This window comes from Platalea leucorodia (genome assembly GCF_965183815.1).
Source record: "Platalea leucorodia genome assembly, chromosome: 12".
Classification (NCBI taxonomy): Eukaryota; Metazoa; Chordata; class Aves; order Pelecaniformes; family Threskiornithidae; genus Platalea; species Platalea leucorodia.
In genome coordinates this window covers 17587310-17606051 of record NC_138834.1, presented here as the reverse complement: position 1 = coordinate 17606051, position 18742 = coordinate 17587310, and the positions used below count along the sequence as shown (strand labels likewise).

The 18742-nt window shown below is 43.7% G+C and overlaps 1 protein-coding gene across 1 annotated transcript in view; it reads left to right on the top strand.

Moving 5' to 3' along the window:
• The first annotated feature begins 2193 nt into the window (after positions 1-2193).
• The window catches only part of CLTCL1 (clathrin heavy chain like 1), a 37054-nt gene continuing 20505 nt past the window's right edge, over positions 2194-18742 (top strand). Inside the window, exons 1-7 of the mRNA XM_082324833.1 lie at positions 2194-2270; positions 10656-10863; positions 15076-15344; positions 15611-15772; positions 16543-16656; positions 17954-18127; positions 18407-18604. Coding sequence (XP_082180959.1) covers positions 2229-2270; positions 10656-10863; positions 15076-15344; positions 15611-15772; positions 16543-16656; positions 17954-18127; positions 18407-18604 — 1167 coding nt within the window. The 5' untranslated portion in view covers positions 2194-2228. The remainder of the gene's footprint in view (positions 2271-10655; positions 10864-15075; positions 15345-15610; positions 15773-16542; positions 16657-17953; positions 18128-18406; positions 18605-18742) is intronic.

Genomic DNA, 18742 nt, shown 5'->3' with positions numbered 1-18742 from the left:
TAAACAATTAGCATCCATAAAGTGATTGTGAAGGAGGGCAGTTGACAGAGGCAAACACAGAACAAGTTCATTATACCAAAATGGGCTGGTGACAGATCATGTCCTGACGTCCCACTGATGGGCTTGTCTCTGTGGCACTGTTGACTTGCCCTCGTTTAGAAACTGATATAGCTAACCCACCATAAATAAACTGCTACTAACAAACCTATGGAGCAGATGCTACTCAAACCCCTTTTGAGACCATGTAAAGAAAAGTTGTCTCCACCTCAGCTCCATTTTGACTTGCTTTTGAGAGGACAGACCTTGGTGCCTAACCCCACTCGTGAGTCCTCCAGGGAGAGCTACAGATCTCAGATTTCCTGAGGGCTGGGGCTTTAGTGGCACCTCAGTCCCAACACCTTCTGCCACCTGTTCAATGGGCTGTTCAGGGTTTCCTCAGTCCAGCTGTAGACCTTCAGATCTCCCACGCATGGCAAAGGGGTCCTCGTGGCTGCAGCCTGTGATTGCGTGCGCCAGTAGGAACCTAGGTGTCTCAGCAGAGCCAAGCCTACAATTCCTTTGGAAACCTAACCCAGTTTTGGTAATTCCCAGCTCTGTGTATTACAAATGAATGAGGTTAAATAAAAATAATGAGGTTTTAAATTGCAATATATTTGGAATTGTTTTAATCTGCCTTCTGGTTTTGAGCCTTCAGGGGTCCCTTGTTCAGCTTTTCTTTGCAACCCACAGCATGAGAAACCATTTATAAAAAATTAAATCAGAGATTCTCCTGTAATCTTGTGTTTCCCAGAGCTGGGCTCTCTGGGAAAATGTGAACAACACGATGCTCCGGGTAAAACTGCTGGAGCTAGCAACACCGAAGCAATCAGTTTCTATCTCGAAGGATTGCTGTAATTTAGGAGAAACATAATAGCAGTAACATTACCTTCACCTCCCCCATCTGATGCTAATGAACCGACTAGGAGTGAGGGTAAAAAAAAAAAGTGTTGATATACCTCTTGTATGCTGGACCCTCCACTTCTTGGTTATTCAATAACTTCCCAATTTATGATGTCAACCGTCCAGGGAAGAAACTCTATTTCCATTTAGAAATTCAACAGGGCAGAACAGCAGGATGGCTTTTCAGACATACCTGATAACCGGTCAAAACACTCCTCACCTGCCTTCGGGCATGGCAGTAGGTAGCAAAGCCCATGTGGTGCTACGATCTGTCGGAGGGCAGAGGGTAGCCATGCCGTCTGACCGAGCCAGACCCAAGAGCCCGCTCAGCCCCTTGGGGCTCCCAGGGGCTGCTGAGAACCAGTGGCTGCCCTGCCCCTTGTGCCCCGAGTGGGGGCCGTGACTGTCAAAGGCCACACGTGTCTCTGCTCCCCTGCGGCCAGGACGAGCCGGTGTCCACCCCGAGGAGGAGGAGAGCCGCTCTTTGCCACAACCGGCCACGACGGCAGGTGCAGGGGCAGGCCGCGGGGCCCGCAGGCACAAGGAGCGGGCCTGCTCCCAGCCTTCAGCGCCCACCAAGGGCCACAGCCGGGCGGCGGGACAGCGCCTGGCAGTCCCCTGCCTTTCTCCTCACCCACGGCGGGAGCGCCGGAGCCCTGAGTGGAGCATCACGCCCGGCACCCCCGCCCCTGCTGTGGGGAACGGCGGGAAAGGACCCGCGGGCCTGGGGAGGAGCCCTCGGGGGTCCGCGAGGGGCCGCAGCGACCACCCGCGCCCGCCGCCGTGGGGAGCCGGGGAGGGGGCCGGGTCACGTGAGCGCGTGTGGCAGCGGCGGAAGGATACCTGGGCTCTGACAACCCCTCCCGCTCCTCTCCGCTGGCCGCAGCCGGGGCGGGGGGAGCCCCCCCTCCCCTGGGAGCCCCCTCCCCAGCGCTGCCACTCAGCGGGAGCGGGGAGCGGCGGGGGAGAGGAAAGCAGCGGGGGGTGAGGGCGGGCGAGAGGCGGGGGCGGTGGGGCGGGGGAAGAAGCGCCGCGAGGAGGGACTATTTGAGGAGACCCTGGCAGGCTGCTGAGGTGCGGAGTGATCCCGCTGCCGGAGTGAGCGGCCCCGAGCTGAGGCAGAAAAGGGAGGCGAGCCCGCCGGGGCGCCATCCCAGCGAGGGCACTGCGCCTGCGCCGCCTCCCCCTCCCCTCCTCCCCGCCGCCGTGTGGGGTGCAGCGGCGCCTGCCCTGCTGCCACCTCCGGCCCCTGCCCCGCGCCCCTGCCCCGGGGGAGCTCGCCCCCAGCCATGGCTCAGATACTGCCCATTCGCTTCCAGGAGCATTTCCAGGTGAGCGGAAGGGGGGGGGGCGGCGGAGGCGCAGGGACGGGGCTCCCCCCCCCCCCCCCCCCGCCTCCCCCTGTCCCTCAGAGAGGGGGGGGCCGCGGCCTAGCTGGGGCTGGGGGCGCGCTGACGGGAGGTGGGGCCAGGCCGCGGGGGCGCCCTGTGCGGCTGCTGTGGCGGGGGGACTCCCACCTTCCCTCCCTCCCTCCCTCCCTCCCCTCCGCTGCGGGGCCGCCGTCCCCCTGGGCGCCGCGGGAAGGCGCGCGGGGCCGAGCCCGCCCCCGGTGCGGGCTCCCGGGCTGCCGCCTCCGTCCGTCCATCCTTCCTCCAGGCTGCCTCTCCGCGGCGTGTGGAGCGGCCGCGATTTGTGCAGAGTCACTCGCCGCCTGAGGGACCTCCCGCTCCGGGGAGGGGGAGGCGCCGGGCCGGGGCTGGGCTGCTTGCCCCGGGGACCGCGGGGCTCCCCCGCCTCGGCTTAGGTGGGCGCCGTAATCTTGCAGACGGATCGAGGTTTTTTCCTCTTTTACCTAAACGACTATCAGCCTCTGGATCGCAGAGGTTCCTGGGAACCTCTTTCTGTGCAGCTGCGAACTGGGAGGAAATCGGTGAGATGAGGTGTGAGAAACCATTTGGACTTGGAAACTGCACAACCCCCTCCTTCCAAACATAATAATATTAAAAAAAAATCCTCCCTAAAAATGACATAGTTCTGATCTTAATAGCCTGTGAAAACTATAATGCCAGCGTTGGAAAAGATCCATGACTAATAGATGCAGCACAGACAAACCGGTTTATCTGTTTCCTTGTGAACTGGTGGTGAGGGAGGGTTGTAAATGGAGTGAGGGAACAGCGGTCCCTGAACATGCAGTTTAAAGCAGGAATTAAAGGAATTTGCTAAATGAATGAGAGAACAGGAAGTGGACTTGGCAAGTCATCCTTCTGTCTCTGTACCGCCCCTTTCTGTCAAATCAGGCATCCATTTCAAAATGTGAACTGGATATCATCCATCAGTGTGGACTGTGTGCCACTTCAAGCATTTCAGCTTGGGAAATGGTTATTGCCACTTCCAGCTCCTTTTGGGAAGTGTTTTCCTGTTTGACTGGAAGAACTGTCTTGGTCTCTCCAGAAGGAGCACTAGCCTGAAAAACAGTAATAGGGCTGGCGAACTCCAGAAATATCTAATCTCTGTGCCCCAGGGACACACCTGTCTCCTCAGGGTTCTCATGGGTTAAGAGAGTTTAACATAGTGAAGAAGAATTATACTGTCACTTCTGTCCCTGCCCCCTCCCCCCTAATGTCCAGTAGAGCAGTGATCATAGTAATCGCAAATGAATTCCTAAGAGCTACAATACAGCTGTCTAAGAAACTTGGGATCAAAGTGTTTTTGATGTCAGACTCCCCTTAGAAAGAAGCATATAGTTCTTACAGTTTAAAACTAGCAAACATAACCAATCCTGCTGATTGTATTTAGTCTATGCAATAATGATGAGACAACATCACACTTAATATGTCATACATGTAATGTGCTGCTTTGCGTATTAAATGACACTTTCTGTGATGGCTAGTGTTGTGTGTCTTGTAACGCTGCCAATATTAGCATTGTGGTACTTCTGTTTTGGGTGGGGGTCTAGCAAATTCTCAAGGGATTTGTACTGAAATCATATTCTATTTTTTTTTTTGCTACCACCTGCTTTTGCTCTTAAATGATTTGATCTTATTGAAAGGACTAACCTTGTGCTTGAGGGACTTTTCCCCAGCATGGTGGCTGTGTAGAGGAGCAGAGGAACCCTTGGGACACCTGCTGCTAACGTATAGGACCAAACTCTTCTTCAGGATTTACTCTTTCCCAATTCTCCCCCCACTTTGAGTGCAGTAGCTCCAAAGCAGTAATCTACTAAAGAGAAATTGAGATTAGTAGTAGCTGGGAGTAGGAATGCAGTCAGCCTCGGTGCTGCTTCTGCAGTTGTCTCTACATGATGGGATAAATGGGGAGGGAAATGAGAAGGAATGTGGGAACTGGTAGGGTTTGCTCTGGCTGGATATCTGCAGTACAGTTTTATCACCTCTAACTTAATGTTAGGTGTTGTAAACATCTAGGGTCATGGATAAATGATACATGCTGCTTATTGTTGACTGGTAGGGAATTTATGAAGAGATTAGGCCTTCACTCCTTTTCATAATGCTTCACTGTCACCCATATTGAGCTTTATCAGCTTAATCTCTACCCCCTCCCCCCCAACTTCTACAGTTAAATTGCCATATTTAAAATTAGCATAACAGGTCTAGTACCGTGCTTTATGATGTTAAATCCGAAAAAGTTACAATTCCTTATAGTTGTGCTGTGTTTCAGTGATCCTACATTAAATCTTTCTGTACCTTAAGTCAATCTCTGTACTGTTTATACCTTGTATGGCTTTAAGTAGTTAGAATAGCTGTTAGCGCTGTAATTACTCAATTCCAAATTCAGCCTGTTGCTGATGAAACATTATTTCACTTAAGTTCAGAGTCTTCCCAAGATAGTTGTATGTACTTTACTAAAAGAAGAACTGAAGGATGCAGAAAGTGCTCTCCAGAGAAACTAAACATAAGTTGCAGTGCTAAATACTGAACTCCTCTCTCCCACTCTCTAACTGGAAGTGGATAAATGATAGTGTGAAGTGAAACAGCAATTTTGGTCCATGTAAAATTGGAGGAGTACTAGAGATCAGCAGACTGTTTACATTCCTTGTGAAGCTCGTTTTGGTGTATGTTGATCATCCTTTTGACTGAACTGTAGCTCTAAGCCTGTGCAGGAGGAGTGACTGCCAGTCACGGTGCATGTTAAATTTGAAGTTGTTATAGCTTGTACGTTCGAGTCCCGTGTGAGTATATGAGCTGAAAGATGGAGAGTAGCTGCAGTAAAAGAAAGATATCCAGGTCTTGATGTAGTAGTCAAGCTGAGAATGAACTCAAGTCTTATTGTTTGTTTAGCTCCATTTAATGCAATTAAGCAGTTGTTTTTAGATGTGAGCTCTGTAGCTATGAGTCTTCAAAGATGCATAAAGAACTTGCATTTTTCTCGTTCTTCCCACAGAGGATATCAGTTAAGTCCCATAGCAAGGGAGGGGAATAAGGGCTTTCTTATCTGTCTGATGGCTGACCAGCTGCAGCAGCAGTATAAACTATGCCAGCTCTGCTATAGTGAAGTACTAGTACACAATACTTAAGCTACTGTGATTTTAATTACGTTCTTAACTCCAGTGCTTCTGTTGGAGCAGTGAATTATAAATTATTTACCAGATTGAACTCTTCTAAGGGGATTGTAGTTTACAATGGAAATGCTGTAAAAGACTAAGTATACTGGTACATAGACTGGAAGCAATACTATTGGAATTCAGTGTACAAAGTGTTCTTGATCTAAAATTAAACTTTTCCTTTACTTACTCATTGGCTTGCTCTTAAAAGCTTGGTTTTGTCCCCTTTTGAGCTTTTTTCAGTTTTCACTAGCAAAAATCTCTGCTTGCCTGCAGAGAAAGCTGTTTCTTATACAAAGTCTCAGGTTCCTAGGTCGGGGGCTTCATCCCTTAGAGGACAGACACATGGATCTGTAGACAGGGTTCTGCTTTCTGTTGAATAACTAATACAGGCTCTTGAGCACAGCCGACTAATGTGGAAAAATTTGTGTGCGTGACATGCTTGTGATGCATAAGTTTTATGGATCTTCGTGTGGCACTGAGAAGCTAAGGTATCCTGGTTTTAAACATAAAGGATGTATATTTACTTCTGTCATTTTCTGGAAAAAAACACTTTCTATTTGGGTAGTCTGAGATGTCTTGTTAAGAATTACTATCTGTTGTGCAATAGGCATGACTGAGCTGAAGTGTAATGGCTTTCTTGAGTTTGCTTTGGCTAGACATGGACTTAAAAGCACTCAGGATATTTGCAAGCTGTAAATGGCTTTTTGGACTTGTATTCAAAAGGTAGGGCTAAATATCATGACTTGATTCAGCATTTTAGCGTTGAAGAGGCCATATTTGCTCACTGGACTGAAAAGTGCCCTACGTATGGTAGGGAGACCCATTCAATAGATGATCTAATCCTCATCACAGACATACAAGAACAGATTTTTGTGTGTGGGGGTCACTGTCATTTAAGACAAAAGCCTAATTGCAACTGCAGCCAAAACCTGTGAGCTGCTGGCCTTGCATGTTTCAGCTCTTGTATACTTCCTTTATGTCCCTTACCTGTCAAGATGGGAACTGTAGCAGGAGGTGAGGGTGGGCAATTGAGAGGGGATGTCCAACAATTTTATGCAGATCCTTATTGAGCATGATTATAACTTTATATAGTCACATGAGTAAAAGACTTCTGGGAAACTGTATTACCGCATTCTTGGTTTGTATTATGCTTAAATTTATATGTGCTTACAGAGCTTTTAGCAGGCAGTTTTTAATATTTGGTTACCTGTAGCCCCTGTCCAAGCCTTACTCTTTTCTAATGGGCTTAAAAACTAATAGTCGATCACCTCTAAAAAGCACTTCCACTAGAGCTGTGTGGCATAAAGCTGAAATGGGATATTTACTGAACCCCAGAGGGATCTTAAATTCACAGAGTTCTTCTGACTCCAGCATTTAACTGGTGGTAGGTCCCAAGTATTGGAGTGTCAGTATTGAACAGACAGTAAGTTAGGCTTAAGTATGTCCCATTGGAGAAATGGACTTAGTTTGAAGACTGGTAGTATCAGTGTCTGAGTTGGTCTGTGCTGGCTCAGTCTGGGTCACTGCACTCCACAGAAAGGGAAATGCATTAGAAAGCCCAATATTTAGTAGAACTCTTGTATAAAAACCTCTCAACTCCATTTCTTAGCAAATGGTGCCATGTTGGTAAAGTAGAATGGGGAAAGACTAAATCTCAGATTGATAGCTGTATTTCATCCTAAGTGTAGGACTTGTATATCTTTGTTCAGGTTGAGAATCAAATAATACATCTTGGGTTAATCTTCACCATGTCAGTAAGTTCTCAGTATAAGATGCTTAAAAGTAAGTTTGGCATCTGATCCAGCCTGCAGTAATACTAGATATCTATGAAGCAAAAATCTGTTGTCTGTTTCATTCAGCCCGATAGTGAAGATAGTTCTACACTGTACATGCAGATAATGGGCATTAGGGCATGAAAGGGTATGAGAGGCATTAGGCTGTTACTTGTAGAACAGAATGTTATCCTTTCCTCTACGGTGAGGCTTACAGTAACCTACATGGGGGTGCTTGGTAGGGTTTAAATGGATTAGCTGAAAGTGGGGGGTAAAATCACGGAAGGAGTCTGTCCCCATAGTAAATCTCTCTGGAATGAGTTTGTAATATTGAATCCTTCTTTTCGGAAGGCAGCAACCTGAGTTTGAGAGTACTGCTTGCCTAAGCAGCATAATAAAAAAAATGAAAATCGAGTAGCAATTGAGAGGCCTGACATTTGCCCCTTTATGCAAATAAACTGTGAAATCTCTAGTTAACATATACAAACTTCAGTAATGACCTGTAGCACCTTCACCTGAGGCCTTTTTATATATAGCTATATATATAGCTATTTTATATGTATATATATAGTATATAGCTATTATATATATATATATATATCTAAATGCTTGCTACCTCCTGTAATAAAGTTTCCTTAATTCTGTGCTTGGAGGAGGGGGTGAAGGTGCTTTAGAACAACATCGTCCAGATTATCTTGGCAGGTTTGTTCCACCCAGGATAGAAACAGTGCTGGCTAATGTCCCTTTATTTGATGGTAAAGGGATTCTGCTCATGTTCTTATGTGTAGTCAGAAGGAATATGCCTCTTACACTGTTTCCATGTTATAGGAGCATATATGATCTGATGAGGATGCTTATCACTCCCCTGATGGCAGGAAGAGTCTTCAGTGTTTTCAGACTGCTAAAATGTGAAGCGTTGGCATCATTCACTGAGGCTTGCATGACCATCCTTTAGGAAGTACTGACATTTTACCTTTTAAAAGATGTGACTGACTTCCCTAATAATAAGGATGGCAGTGATACTCGTGCATAATTTAACATTACATTTTCTGAAAGCTTTGGTAGATTTTAGAACAGGTAAAATGGGAAATCTTAATACCAGAACTTGTCTTAGTGAAGATACCCAAAGTGTTACTCTTCAACAGGGACCAGATTTTGGAGTGAATAACCTTGGGCTTAAAGCTGAACTTCAAGTAGGCTAATGCCTCAAGATTCTCACCATGCAGAATGAGTGGCCAGGGGCTGTCTCTTGAAGTACAGGTCAAGCTGAAGCACAGGAATTGCGGAGAGACCTTGAAGAAGCTGTGTTTCTACTTCAGTACTCTGGAAATACATCCGAGTTTGGATTCATTAAATCAAGTCACGAACTTGGCTATGCTGCAGTTAAATCTGTTGACTACTCTTGTGACACTTAACTTAGTCTCTTAGAATGGACTATACTCTGTTGGTAGATGGACTTGGATCATGCTCAGCATTAAAGTGCACAAGTGTCTACTGTGTGAACATGTAATTTGTCACAATAAGTGGACGTTGTCCAGTCTAGAGCATGTGACCAAGAACGGTGGAATTGAGCCCATCATTTATTCCTCAGTTGTTCAAGGTCACAGAAGTTGATGGAGCTATAACTTGCATGTTTACCGGGTACTAAAGCTTTCTGCATTACATATGAAAAGTGCATGAGTTGTCTTGATATGGAAACTTCTTTCCTTACTGACACAGAAGCCTGTAATAGCCACATGCCCAGTGGACTTGTTTTCAAAACTTTAGTTGCAAGCAACTTCTGATGTCTTGTGCCTAAACTTTTATTCTCTTTTGGAATGAATGTCACCTACTGAAGTTTACTAGTGTGTATTGAAGCATTTACCTGTAAAGTGAGGTTTTAGCTGAACGGGTCTCGATTTTGCTGAGAGACATTTGTGGGAGGGAGTAAATGTCTTTTTACACATGTGTACATTTGGCTTGTGTTGCATTACTGAAACTCGAGTATGTTGAGATTAGCAGTTACTGAGCTGAACAGCTCTTTCATTAGTAAACTGAACAGGAAACAAACAACTCTTGAAGCATTCTTGCGCACAGCCCTGACACACCGCACTTCCAGGTATCTCTGGTACATACCCAATTTGTGATTTAGCAAGTAGCTTTACAGAAGCTGTAACAAGCCATGATCAGCCAGATCAAAACACACTAAAACAGTGTTTGTGACACCATCATGGGACTTGTTGCCCAAGGGGTTTGGTCTGTTGTATGAAGGTCCTGGATTATCAAAGGAGTCTAATGACTCAGAGATGCTGGTGGTAGTTGCTGTCCTGTCTCCTTGAGGGCAGGCATTTTTCACTTGCAGTGCACTGAAAAACAGTCCAAGTTAATCCCTTAAGAAGCTTCAGTGAAGGTGCTACAGTTCCTCTGCTTGAAAAACATTGCTCTGGGGCATAAAGCAGGTGCTCAGGCTTGTCACAGTTACTGTTACATAAAATGCAGCTTGCGTACATACCAAGCTGGGGTGTGCTGCAGAGGTAAATCTGATTTACTGCACACCAGTTGAAACGGTGATACTTATTCTCCTGATAAGCTGAAATTGGAAGTGAATGGAAACAAAGTTAACACAAAAGGCTGAAAATGAGAAATAGCCATCTTCTAGGGCAATGTATTCAGTGGCACAAAATGACTTTAAGTTACATTAGGAGTAACTGCTTTGTACCTACTGTCATATGATTGAGCACAAGTTATGTTTTGAGCGTTGGACATAAGGCTGGAGGGGGCCTACATTGAAATCCCTGCCTTTGTTGAGCCAAATGGCATGACATCTTGGGCAAGGAGAGATGGAATGACTGGTTATTTTAACACACCTTTCTTAGCTTTCACTGGTAAGAATTAGATTTTAAGAAGCAAGATGAACAAGTCCACCTGTAAGAATAGGCCATTTGAGACCTGCTATGTAGACTTCATTCCGTAATGTTGCATAAGGGTAACTGGTTCTTTCCATAAGACCCACTGATGCTGTATGCTGTAGTTCTAACACTTAAGTTTTTAATATCAAATTTACCAGCCTTGCTGAATCTGGAACAGTGATGCTGCTGATAGGGTACAGCCTATCACGTTATTAGAACCAGGTTAAGCAATAAATGCTTAAGTTAAAAATCCTTTTAGTTTGCATCAATAACACAATTTTGGAATGTCTTTAGGACTTGAATACTGAGAATTGCATAGTTCTTTACCTATGGAACAAAGAGAATCAGAAGGTAAATCGTAGTTCCACAATATACACTATTGTCAGAGAAATATGCCAGTCTTGCATTTCCTTCTAGAGAAGACTTTAGACATAGAGGCTTGAGTTAGACCTTCAGCACGGGAAGGATAATAAGCATTCTCTTCTGTCTTTCTAGCTCCAAAATTTGGGCATTAACCCAGCAAACATTGGATTCAGTACCCTAACAATGGAATCTGACAAGTTCATCTGCATCAGGGAGAAAGTTGGAGAGCAGGCACAAGTAGTGATAATTGACATGAGCGATCCAACAACACCCATCAGACGTCCAATTTCTGCCGAAAGTGCCATCATGAATCCAGCCTCTAAAGTAATTGCCCTAAAAGGTGAGTAACCCTTTATTATTGCAGTATGAAACCTACTGTTTAGCTGTATTACTGCTTATGTATGCTCTTAAGCTTAAGATTTATGTAAACTTTCTAAGAAAATGTATATGAGTATAGGAATTCTTGCCTGAACCTGCATGCTGTGTTTTTGGCAGTGGATTTTTCAGTAATCTTGGGATGATTTGCCTCCAAGTAGGTGTGAGATGCTTGGGCTTGGCACTGCAGCCTCCTACTCTCACTGAGGACTAGGTTGACAGATGGTATACTTCACCTTTAAGCAGGTGTTGTAAACATAATGGACACTTGTAAAGATGAATAGGGGTGTAAAGCCATTCTTACTCTTTGCTCTGTCCTGGCCCTTTCTTGTAGCTCTGAAGAGCTTACTAGATACCAACAAAATGTCGTAAGGATGGCCAGTAAGTGTGAAAGTCTGAATGTGCAGGCATGTTAAGTTTGGCAACATGACATCTTGCAGATGGAAGACCTCTGCTTACCAGTACCTGTGGTGTTGATACTGTCTTTAAGTAGCACTCTGAGCTCAAAGAAATAATTTTTAGCACACCTCTGGCGCTTTTCTTAAATGACCAACTTCTGGTATTTAATCTCAATAACTGTTACTGACTATGTACTTTTCTTCCTGCATCTTATCTAAACAGATGGTGAGTGAACTTTTGTAATGACATTTCATGTTTGGTAGTACAGAATGGTCTAATCTCATAAAAAGTACTGAACTTCAAGGTAGCCATTTGACAGCTCACTTCATAGCCAGGTGGGGGATCTTAATCCTCAACTCCTATTGTAGTGAAAACATTCTCCATTGGCTTGTTGCTAACCATGTGGCTCCTTTGACTATTGACTGTACCAAGTGAAGGAGAAGAGTGTGCTCTTAGTGTGTGTGTGTGTATATATATATATGATGGAAGTACAGTTGATAGACAAAACCAAGTTGCAATATTTTTATGAGAGACCTCTGCTAGCATGTCCTGTGTGCTATTCATTTCTGCCTAAGTGTGTTTTTATTGTGAAAAATCATGGTGAAATTACTTAGGGGTCCAAGAAATAACTGTCCTCAGAACTCGCACGAAACCTGTAATATCTTGTCTTTGATCTCAGGCTTATACTGACAGTAGTGGGAAACTAATGTGTTAATGTTTGACTTCAGCTGAATCTGTGATTCAGCTAAGATGCTCATACATCTTGTAAAGGACTGCCTTACCTGGGGTGTGGGTAAAGGTAACAATGAAAAAATAACTTCAGATCTCTGAGTTCATTGTCGTCAATCTTGGACCCCTTTAAACAAACCATATTGGCAAGGAAAGTGCCTTCTCTACACTAGCAGAGCTTCATCTAGCTCTTAAAAGGAAACTATAACATCTGGTTTTAAAACTAACGTACTAACTAAATGGATTATCATCAGCTTTGAAGAATATAGCTTTATTCTTGCCAGTGTTAAGACCTGCTCAAAAGGAGTACGGCTCTGTCCATGCAGAGTGAATAAGCTTGTCCTCTGAACGGATAAGGTTGAGTGAATGATGTCACGTTGACATGCCAAGTTGTGTTGTCAGGTATTGCAAACTTAATGATCTCTTTTCCTATCAATAATCTAATGACCAAAGGGTTGGGTAGAAAAGAGGATGAATAGAGCTGCCTAACCAATATGTTGTTACCCATGATAATGAGCAGAGCTACAGTGAACTGCACTGAAGACATCGTTTAAGTCAGTCTGTCAATCCAGACTTTCCCTGCTGATTGACTGAGGCTTCAGTAGTCAAAACTGTTGCATATTGTGACTCAGTGTGCCATGATTGGGAGTTGCTCATAATCTGAGGATTATTGAGCAATAAACATACAAACCCACCCTCAGAAAAAGAAATGAAATGGTTCTTGTTTAAACTGAAATACAGTATACACAATTTCATTTCTGGTTTGCATGTGTCATTCTCCTGGTGTACCAAGACTTATGCTTTGTCCTTGTGTTCATGATTCTCTTGCTTTGCTCTGTACTGAGAATACTCTCCAGTTGGTGTAAGAGGAGAATGCAGCACTCGGGGGTGCTTCCATTGTTTGTGGAATGGAGAAACTTCATGTTCCAGTGAACTGAAATGTAAATTCCTGTGCTAGTGTTCAAAAAATGAATCTGCTTACTTCTCTACGCCTGCAGAGAATAGTCTTAAGTAGACTGATCAGTCTGGTACCTTGATCAGAAAAAACTTACGTAAGATTCTCGATTTTTGTCTTGGATCTTAGCCTACAAAAGCATTCAAGTAGATGTAAGACTCAAACTCGTGCTTGCCCTCACTATGACTTTGTAGCAGGTTCTGCTCTCTCTTAATCCAAATAACAGGTTTTTTTTGTAGTTTAATTACAGTTTAGAGTTCTGAAATTTGAATTTGTTACCACACTTAAATTGTATTGCTATGGTTGGGGGATGGTTGTATTGCTATGGTTGGGGGATGTTGGGTCCTGTGGCACCCAACATCCAGAGCTAGCTGCCTGATGAAGCTTCTAAAGCCACTTCCAACTGTAACACAGCAGTCAAATTTAGTCTAGAAAATAGACAAACGCGAGCTTTTAGCTCATTTTAGTAGCTTGTCAGTTTCTTCTGTGTCCTTAAAACTAGGAAGGACATCCTGCTTCCTTTTCAGGAAGACTGACTTTGAGAGCAGTTTCTGTATGCACATACTGGTACTCCTGGTTAGGTGGTGACTATAGAGCCCTTCCAGAACTACTTGCCTGCCTTCTGCATGCACGGCTGCACACTGTAGAAGCTCCAAAATCAATCCCTTGATAGCACCAGTCCACTGCTGGACAAATTGTTGTCCAATACAGTAAATATGTTGTTTCCAACTATCCGTTTACAGCTGGTGTTAGGCCTGGGCTTACTGCATTTATATAATAGAGTAACTGCATGTGCAGAGCAAGGTGGTCAGAAACAACCTGGTTTTGGTCCCAGGAAAGCTAGCAAGCTGTCCTAGGAACTAGTTGATCAGGTTAACAGTTTTTTATGCCGTTAATTGGGGAGCTTAAATGCTGCATGCGGTAGCTCTGAAGTCTTGCATTAAACTAATATGATCAATTTACTGTATAAATTATGATAAAACATTATGGGGCAGTCCGAGATGCATATTAACTTAGGGTTAGTATCTCTTGAAAACGATTCCTCAGTGACCAGCAGCCTTCATCTATCAGAACTTCCCAGTAGAAGGAACATCTATGAGTTTCATAGTCAGAAGTGCTACTAGCAGGGAAAACACTTCTGAAATGTGGATAGAAATAACAGCATTACAAGCCAATACTCTAGCAGTCTGAGTGGGTGTCTTGTGAACAGAAAACAATATTCTTAGAACTGAGTTGTCTCATCTGCAGTGAAGTAAAACATCACTTTGACTTCCTGAAAGGATTAGTTCCTTATTCTTATAGGTTGGTTCAGTTAACATTAGTTTTAGGTCTACCCTTACTAGCTGCTTCTGGTAGTTAAAAGGAATACTAAAGTCAAGCTTAAACCTGCAATATAGTTACCTAAATCATGAAGTAGTAATCTTAACTAGAACTAAAGCTCCAAACCTTTCTATAATCTTTCTGAACTCTTGACTAGCCTCTTCAGTAGGCGCTTGTTGTATTACTGTTGTACAGAGCCCATCTACCTCCTAGTTAAGTGCACAGTTTGTTCCACAGAAAAATAGAATGGAAGCTGTGGTCTTTGGCTATCTCAAGAGCTGTTGTGAGTCTCGTGCTGTTGGACTCAGTCCAGGTCATCTACAGCAGCTACTAAATTGACACAAACTGGAGCCATTCTTTCTATTATACTGAATGACATCTACTAGACACCTATAACTTGGTATACCAGTGCTGCTAACTAAACGAGAGTTTACACAAGCTCTATAGCTTAGACTGTCTTCTAACTACAGCTTACAGTTAATGAAAATGTCTATGCTTGTCAGTTGTTGGAATGTCCATGTAAGTGTCCATAAGAAGTAGACTTTTTTGCTTCAGGGAAAAGCAAAAGCACCTCTTTTGCTAGAGGTGTTGGGAGTGGGGAGGGGATGCTGTTTGATAGGAGTCCAGTATCAAAGGAAACTCAGATGTGACAGGACACGAACCCTGTCTGTAACGTCACTGGATTAGTGGGTTAAACGGAGTCCTTGTGAAGAGGCAGGCTACAGGATGGCCATTGTGGTGATCTATGATGTTTCTTGGGTTTTGTCATACTAGCTGGGAAAACACTTCAGATCTTTAACATTGAGATGAAAAGTAAAATGAAAGCCCACACGATGGCAGAGGAAGTGATCTTCTGGAAATGGATATCTGTGAATACAGTTGCCTTGGTGACAGAGACAGCAGTCTACCACTGGAGCATGGAGGGAGAATCGCAACCCCAGAAGATGTTTGACAGGCATGCTAGTCTTGCAGGCTGCCAAATCATCAATTACAGAACAGATGAACACCAAAAATGGCTGCTGCTGATAGGAATTTCAGCACAGGTAAGTTATCTGGAAATAGCATGCTGTGAAAACAATTGGGAGACCCATGGCCCCTCTTCACTTAATAGCTGCTCTAGTTTCTTAACCTTGGTTTCTATAGATCAAAAATATATTTTGTGTAGTAATAACCTGACCTTTAATGCAATTAAAACATTGGAGGAGGGGATGAGAGGTATTTGTTGCTTTTTAGTTTACTGTCCCAAAGGTCCTGCTATAAACATTTGAAATCTTATCTCTAAAAGCTGACCTTTCTTTTTTTTTTCTAGCAAAATCGTGTGGTTGGTGCAATGCAGCTGTACTCAGTTGATAGAAAAGTCTCCCAACCTATAGAGGGCCATGCAGCAGCTTTTGCAGAATTCAAAATAGAGGGAAATGCCAAACCTTCTACCCTCTTCTGTTTTGCTGTGAGGAGTCCTGCAGGGGGCAAGGTAAAGTCTGTAACTGTTTTCCTATTCTGCTGTAGCAGAACTCGGTGCTAACAGGACTTCAGTGAGCACAGAGTTTAGTGTATGCTCTCTGAAGAACAGCTTGGGAACCATGTACACAGCATATTTGGTCAGCATCCAAAAGCCTTCTTTCAACAGGATAGAAACTGCAAAAAGTCTGAGTTGCTTGGGTGGAACTTAGACAGACATAAGAACAAATGTAGATGCAATGAGAAGTGACCTCAGGGTGTTAAAGCATCAATTTATGCCCATGTGTGTTGTGTGTATAAAGTTAAGTCATTAAGCAGCCTCTTACGTCTTGAATCCAGTACAGAAAGAGACTAGATAAACCTTAGTGCTGTAGGTATGTTGTTTGCATCAAACTGATAGTGGAATTCAGTAGCAGTGGAATTCAGTAGCAGTTGAATATGCTACAACTGCTGAGCAGTCTGTAAAGAGCTGAGGTAACACTAAAATGTCCTGTGCTTTTTAGTCTTGTCCTGCACAAATTATTAATGAATTCACAAGTCTCTAGAAATACAGTCTGCTTTCATAGAAAGAATGTTTTTTTTTTTCTTTCTAGCTTTTCCTGGTTTTTACTTTATCGAGTTCTGGAAAACTTGTCCCTCTGATAAATGTCTGGAGCACAGCTCCCCAAACTGTGTTGGTTCAGGATTGGGCAGATGACTTCAGCAGGATATCTGAAGAGAGGAACTTCTTTCATGTGGCTGCACTTGCAGGCAATCTTGTGATGTGTACTCTTTTCTTCCTAGCTACACATAATTGAAGTAGGTCAGCCAGCTACTGGAAATCAACCATTTGTTAAGAAAGCTGTTGATGTGTTTTTCCCACCTGAAGCACAGACAGACTTTCCTGTGGCAATGCAGGTAAATGTTTGACCCCCAAAAAATCAACTTTACAGCCTGGCAAGTAGCTGTGATCTCTGTTGTAAAGAATGCTTTCTACTAGTGCTTTGCTGTCATTCCTCCTAGTTCTGGGAGGGGTGTTAATAGATTTGTGGGCGGTAGCCTGAACATTAAAACAGTAACTCAAACACAGATACATAGGCTGTTCCAGTATTCGTCCAGGTATGTCAACTTAAGGCTGTATTTAAAACAACAACAACAAAAATCCCCAACAAAACCCCTACCCCCCCCCCATCCCCAACAACAAGCAGACCCAAAAAAACCCTCAGAAGTGTCTTCTGGTAGAATATCTCTAACATAGCTTTGGCTATTGAACTTCCTACTAATGTTCAGAGTTCTAGATAAGAATGTTAGGGTGCTTGATGTAGCTTCACATGAAAGTGGTATTTCATCTACAGTAGATCTCACTAGAAGAGACAGATGGAGCAGGGAGTCCTATATCAGCATACTTCCTGGAGCAGCAGCACAGAAAAGGCAATCTGGGACGCTAATGGGAGGTTCTTTAGGAAAGAATATAGTTGGTTGCCTTGAGAGACCAAACTTCACTTAGCATGTCTGTAGGACTAGAAATTGTGTAAAGAAAGCAAACTATCTCGGAGCATGCAACTGCTGACCAGTCTAATAGACCAGCTTCATAAATGAACCAAGAGATGCCTTAAACTAAGGTAAACAAAGGAAGCTGTCTACATGACAGGATTCATGTGGCTCTGTACTTCAGCTTGAGGCTTAATTAACAAAACATCTGAAGACTTGTTCCAAAGTGAAAGTACTTCTTTGTCTGAAGAGCATTTTGGCTTGAAAGCCTCTCTGGTTTAAGTGACTTGACAGGTAAACTGGAGTACTCGGTAACTGAGCTTGGTTTAGGTTCTGTTGGTGCTTTGGGTGGGCCTTGTTGGAGGAGAGTGGGATTATCTCAGTATTTCTGAACAGAAACTTGTACTGACAGATCTAGACTAGAATGCTAATTATGCCCAAACTTTCTACATCAGCCTGGCTCATTAGGATGAGGAGTATGTCCATTGCTGCAGATGAATTTTAATTTCCCTTCAGCCTCTCTATTCAGTGGAGCTATGGCTCCAAATGGCCAGCAAAGCTGTTCGTTGCTTTGAGTCTGTAAGGAAGAAGTCCGAAGCTATGTTTGTTCTTAGTGTCAGTGCAAAGGCATGTCACTGCAGTACTGTCTTGTGACTAGGCTAAAGGCAGCTGTCTTAACTGTTACAGTCTTAGTCTTGACTAATAAAAACTCATCTTTTGGCAGATTGGAATTAAGCATGGTGTTATCTACCTGATCACAAAGTATGGATATATTCACATGTATGACTTGGAGTCTGGAGTGTGCATCTACATGAACCGTATTAGTGCTGATACTATCTTTGTCACAGCTCCTCATGAACCTACCTCAGGCATTATTGGTGTGAACAAAAAAGGACAGGTAACAAATCAAGCATTCTGATTTTTGAGCCTTCTAAAGCTCAGATGGAATGTGACAAGCCTAATGAGTGACTTGATGCAACAAATGTCATGGAAGGGAGCAAGTGACTATTTGATTAGTCAGTTTTTAACCTTTCCTAGTATAGAACTGCTTGGGGAGGAACTTGTTTTTTTTAATAATCTACTACTTCACCGTGGGCTGTATAGCCATTTGGTTGCTATATTTCATAGTAGTTGTGGAAAGGACAGTACTCCTCAATATGCCTTTTGTCCTTTCCAGGTGCTTTCTGTATGTGTTGAGGAAGACAACATAGTGAACTATGCTACAAATGTTCTCCAGAATCCTGACTTGGGACTGCGTATGGCTATACGTAGTAACCTAGCTGGGGCAGAGGAATTATTTGCCAGAAAGTTCAATACGCTGTTTGCTCAAGGAAGCTATGCAGATGCTGCTAAAGTAGCTGCATCTGCACCAAAGGTAAATAACTCCAAAGGTAAAGCTTAGAAGTCATGGGGATTTGCGTTAGCTTAGTGGACTTGCTTAGCTCACTTGCATTTCAGTACTTGACATTCAAAACCTGAAGTGCTGCAATACTAGCCTTAGTTCTCTGCAGTT